The sequence below is a fragment of the Notolepis coatsorum genome, assembly GCF_963971535.1.
Source record: "Notolepis coatsorum genome assembly, chromosome: 1".
NCBI classification, from domain to species: domain Eukaryota; kingdom Metazoa; phylum Chordata; class Actinopteri; order Aulopiformes; family Paralepididae; genus Notolepis; species Notolepis coatsorum.
In genome coordinates, this window is record NC_140165.1 from 103,419,623 (window position 1) to 103,425,622 (window position 6,000).

The following is a 6,000-nucleotide window of genomic DNA, read 5'->3' on the forward strand; positions in this document are numbered from 1 at the left end:
ATTACTGAAATAAATGAACTTTTCCGCAATATTCAAATTTATTGAGATGCACCTGTACATTGACCTAGTTTGGTTCATTCAATAACATTATTCATTCAAGATATTCTAGGCTAATTGTTGGAAACAATATGGTATGTGATTCAAATGTGACAATTTGTCTTTTTTTTTTTCTCCAAAAACCAGATGGTAAGTGCTCAGATGTGCCCTCAAGGGTGGACCTTCCATAGTGGCTACTGTTACATCCTCAGCTCTGATCGCAAGGCGACGTGGAGCACGGCTAACAGGGGTTGCAGGGAGAAGTGAGTGGGAAACATTATTTAAGATGTTTTTTTTTATATATTATTCACACCGTTTTTAAATGGCCTTATTTTTAAAGGTTCAACAGAGCAGGGGGAGGGCTGGGCATGGGAGAGGTGGCTGGTGTCTGGTATGGTTTCAGTGGTTGAGAAACAGATATTTTAAATGAGTCAACTATGACTATGTCGACACTGCAAGCCTTGTACTCAATTCTGATTTATTGCTCGGATCTTTTTTTTTTTTTTTTTTTTTTTTTTTAGCTGTTCACATTCTTTTTTAAATGTGGACAATATCAGATTCCAGTGTGAACTGGTCACGCTCCTGAACTCACCTGCATGCGCAAATTAACCATTAAGAATAATATAGAAGTATATATTATATTATTATTAATAAAGACAATAAAGAAGATGCACGTAAACATTTTGACAGTGACATAAAAGCAGGGGTGTAAAAAGTACCCAGAAATTATACTTAATGGAAAGTATGGGTACAGTCTCAAAATCGTACTCAAGTAAAAGTCAGAGTATCTGGCTAAAAACACACTTGAGTAACAGTCTAAACGTTTCTACTTTTAAATGTACTTAAGTACTAAAAAGTAAAAGTCAAAACTTCTTTTTCTGACTGTCTATTCTTCTGATAGCAGGTGTTTAATCAAAGATCCCCACTTTCTAGTCTTGCACAAGGACCAATCAGCGTGGGTATGGGCGGGGTGATTTTCCATTGATGGGCATTTGATTGGCTGTTTTTAAATAAAGCGCAGCCGCAGGATTAATAATGTTAATGTTAGTTCGGCCAGAGAAACAAATATACTAATTAATATAGTTGGACCTGCGAGATTTGTACTTTGTAGGTCTGCATTGTAAAAGAAAGGAGTAAAAAGTTAAAAAAAATTCTAAAATGTAATTGAGTAAAAGTACAAGTATACAAACCTAATAATACTTGAGTAAAGTACAAATCCCCAAAAACAGTACTTACATATTGTAACGAAGTACAATTACTCAAGTACTTTATACCCCTGGTAAAAGTCACATGAAAGTCTCAGGACTGAGGTGAAGACCTGTACCTGATTCAGCACCACATAAACAGCCAAATCACAATAGAAAATATCAGATCCATGTGATTTGTTGCTGTTTAGTGTTCACACTGTTGAAAATAATCGGATCTGAGTCACATTATGAGCAAAGAAATCAGATTTGGGCCGCTGTCGTCTGCAGTGTGAACGTAGCCTACAGTATGTGCCTCGTGAATTATCCTCTTTTCATTGAGGAAAATAGGATCAGAATTGTCATTTCCTTTTTTATTCTAGATATCAAGGCAATCTCGCGAGCATTCTCTCTAAAGCCGCAATGGACTGGCTATGGGACTTCAGCGGAAGGAAACCATTCTGGATAGGTAAGTATGGCGTGAATTGTGATTTAGTCTGTGTTTTTGGTTGATTGTATACACAAAATATAATTGCACGATATATCACTTTCTTTCACCTAAATTTGTTGTGGGCATTGGTTTATTTTTCCTTTGATTCATTTATCACATATTATAACACAATCATCCTTTATGTTAGTTACCCCTTCGTACTGGGGTTGTAACACTAGCTCTCAAAACCTTATATCCCAGAAAAACATGCCTCAAAGCAGTTGAAGTTTTACTCCCCTTATTGCAAGAGTTACATGTGATGTCTGCTTGGCGTACGGTAAATAAAACACCCAGGTTGGGTTTCCCATTCTCAATCAGCTGGAAGTATTTCGGAATCAAATCAAATCAAATTGATGTAGTATATAGCCCGAGATCACAAGGCATTGCCCCCATGGGCTGCACAGTCAAGAAGAAACATCAACGGACCAAAAACAAAACCACCATAAAATCCAGATATTGACAGCGTTCAATGACCAGTATAGCCATGGTGATAACCAGGGGTGTAAAAAGTACCCAGAAATTATACTTAGGTGAAAGTATGGGTACCGTCATAATAAGTTTCTACTTTTAAATGTACTTAAGTACTAAAAAGTAAAAGTAAAACACTTTTTTCGGACTGTCTATTCTTCTGATAGCAGGTGTTTAATCAAAGATCCCTGCTTTCTAGTCTTGCACAAGGACCCATCAGCATGGGTATGGGCGGGTTCATTTTCCATTGATGGGGATTTGATTGGCTGTTTTTAAATAAAGTGCGGCTGCAGGATTAATAACGTTAGTTTAATTAATTATTATTAGTTCGGCCATGGTTGGACCTGCAAGATTTGTACTTTGTACTTTGTAGGTCTGCATTTTAAATGTAAGGAGTCAAAAGTATGTTTTTTTTCTCTGAAATGTAATTGAGTAAAAGTACAAGTATACAAACCTAATAATACTTGAGTAAAGTACAAATCCCCCAAAACAGTACTTAAGTATTGTAACGTAGTACAGTGAATTAAAAGGCTTATGTATATATAATGCTTATCATTTGATTTCACGATCACTAAAGCCGAAATGAAGGAAATTGGTCACAATTTGGCAATTTACAAAGTGATTGCGATACAGCTCCTGTTATCTTCTATGAGAGCCAGCGCCGCGGCATGTAGCCCCCCTTTCACTTGACGGCAGTATGTGCGACAGTGGCTTGGGAGGTAGAGCAGTCCTCTGGTAATCCGGAGGTTCCCCGTTCGATTCCCGCTTCTTCCGGGCAGCATGTCAAAGTGTCCTTGAGCAAGACACTTAACCCCTAATTGCTCCTGAGTGCAGGTTGGCACCTTGCATGGTTGCCTCTGCTGTCAGTGTGTGAATGTGTGAGTGAATGGGTAAAATGTGTTACTGTGTTCTGTACACAGTAACATCACAGTGGAAAAGGGTGCATTTAACTAAGTCCCACCATGGCCAATCAGAATCAGAAAGGTTAAATTTCAAGTATTTTACACATACAAGGAATTTGCTTTGGTCATTTTCGGTCCAACATTAACGCACAGACAACAACAGACAGATAATAAAATAAAGAGGTGGAGTAAAATAAAATGAAATATGAACTAAGTTAATATTATAATAGAATAGAATTATGAAATAAAATATAGGCCAGGGCTGTACAACTGTAAATAAGAGGTTGAATAAAATAAAATGGGATATATAATTAGATGAAATATAGCACAATAGAATATAGTGTAGTGGGCACTTACATGGCCACTTACCTGGATGGGACATAATCCACCTACACTGTCACTTTAAGGACACGGGGCATTGTGGGTAGCTAGAGCGGCCATATTAACGCTTGGCTTGGTTTGTTGTGGTATCCATGGCTATGCTAATAAATGATGCAAACTGATGTGTGGTCAAAGAAACTTCACTCTCTTTGGTCGTGATTTCCCATCTCCTACAATAGTACAATTATAAGTATAAAATAAGAATAGGCAAGGACTGTACAACAATACAGTGGGGTGGAATAATTAGCAAGGCTGTGCAATTGGGCAGTTATGTGCAAAGAGTATGAATAATAATAATAATGAGTATCAATAATGTCACTGCTGTTCTCCTCTCTCCGAAGGTTTGAACGATAGGGAGAACAGAGGCCGGTGGGAATGGGTCGGCAGAGAGCCGGTCACCTTCACCAACTGGAGGAAGACTCCGCCTCGATCGAAGACGAAGGGTAGCAAAAAGTGCGTCCTCGTGTGGAGGAGGGCCAAGTGGCAGATCAGAGACTGCAAGACCAGCAGGGGTCACCGCTACATCTGCTCCGTCAAGATGTGAGTTCTGGGAGGAGCCGCTGCGCAGAGCAGGAGTTGGCAAGAACTGTGTTTGTTTCACAAGGGTTGCAATAATAAGGGTTGATCCCCTGGACAATGACGCTCCTTCAGTCGCTGCCAGACAATCACAAGGACCAACGGGAACCTTCCAGAAAATACATTTTTTGGACATTGTGATAACTATAAAGTCTCACAAATAATCTAACATTGTATGTAACTGTATGCTGTGGTGGAAAGTAACTAAGTATTTTACTCAAGTACTGTACTTAAGTAGAATTTTGAGATACTTGTACTTTGTGTTGAGTATTTTCATTTTAGGGACCTTTATACTTTAATCCACTGCATTTTAAGGAAAATATTGTACTTTTTACTCCACTACATTTATCTGAACCCATCGGTTACTAATTACTTTGAAGAAAGGGATTTTGCATAGAAAGCATAATATATACAAAATGTATGAAGTTTGAAGATTATATACTTTCACATTTGAAGCCTGTCAACTTCAAGAGGACGTAATCAGAGCAGCATAACTGGACCACATACCACTTTAACATCACCTTTAATCAGAGCAGCATAACTGGACCACATACCACTTTAACATCACCTTTAATCAGAGCAGCATAACTGGACCACATACCACTTTAACATCACCTTTAATCAGAGCAGCATAACTGGACCACATACCACTTTTAACATATATAGAGGTCAGTGGATACACAAACGTCATGTAGAATGTGTACTTTTACTTTAGATACTTAAGTACATTCAATAGCAAATATTTCTCTACTTTCACTTAAGTAGAATTTGAATGGAGGACTTTTACCAGAGAACTCATTTATCTGAGTATTTCTACTTTTACTTAAGTAAATTAACTGTGTACTTCTTCCACCACTGACTGTATGATACGGTATGTAACCGAGGGACCTTGTTCACAGCTGAATCTATAATAATTGATTTGAAGCTGCATTCTACTGTATGTAGCCTACTGTATGTATCTAATGTTAGCAAGATAGGTATCATTTCTTTTGGCCGGTCATGACATCTCTTGCTTTTTTCAAAGAGGACAATATGTATTTTCACTTTGTTGAAGTTCTCTCTTTTTTCGCTTTTATGTTTATCATGCTTCTTTTTGTCACACAAGGCTTTGCTACAACTATTTATATGAAAATTGAGAGATTTCTGAATCTTGTCCTTGTTTGCTCAGATGTATGTTAATTTATCCGACAAGACAGATTGGTGGAGAATCATTCCACTTGTGGTGTTTTTTGTTGTAATAGGGGCTGTACTATATTATTGTGCTTTATTTACAATCAAATTAAGATGTCCCTATAGCTTACATTTTAATGGTAGAAAAATACAACACAGTAGCGATATTCCCTACAGTTTAAATATTGTAAAACGTGTAAAAAGCAATAGAATACTTGTTGTAATTGTTGCATGCTATGATCAATACCATCACAGTTGCGATTTGGTTCAAAGGCACGAGCTATTATTGATCACATGATATGACCCAAGTTATTTTGAGCTCCACCATGTAGTTTTATTTTTTTATTTGGGGGAAAACATAACATCTGAAAAGTCTAAATAAAGTATGATATATCTTGGTATTTAATAATATTGAATATGAAGAGAAAATACTGGATCCCTGGAGCACTGTTTTAAATGAGAAGTCATCTAACTGTAATGTAAGCCATAATTATCTGTAATTATCAGTTTGTCTGTGGTGTGCCTGCTCCCATATACCATCTTTGGACTACCAGACAAAGAACCATCAATGCAATGTTGGTTCTCTTTGTCTTTTTTTTTCTCTTCAGAAAAAATGTCAAGCATTTGTAACTAGTTATCGGTATTTTCTTCTTCCCAAAAATAACACAGGCAGATTTTATAGTAGAGTTTGGAGGTTTGAGATCTGTACTTTTATAGATGCTTCAAACATTGTGAGCATTTATTTTCATAAATGAGGCTCTTGTGAGCACAATGGCCAAAATAAGATACAGTT

At 37.1% G+C, this 6,000-nt stretch overlaps 1 protein-coding gene across 1 annotated transcript in view; it reads left to right on the plus strand.

Moving 5' to 3' along the window:
* Positions 1-5,608, plus strand: part of frem1a (Fras1 related extracellular matrix 1a) — a 116,314-nt gene extending 110,706 nt beyond the window's left edge. The window contains exons 36-38 of the mRNA XM_084334826.1: positions 184-299; positions 1,604-1,689; positions 3,803-5,608. Coding sequence (XP_084190952.1) covers positions 184-299; positions 1,604-1,689; positions 3,803-4,005 — 405 coding nt within the window. The 3' untranslated portion in view covers positions 4,006-5,608. The remainder of the gene's footprint in view (positions 1-183; positions 300-1,603; positions 1,690-3,802) is intronic.
* Positions 5,609-6,000: the final 392 nt, after the last annotated feature.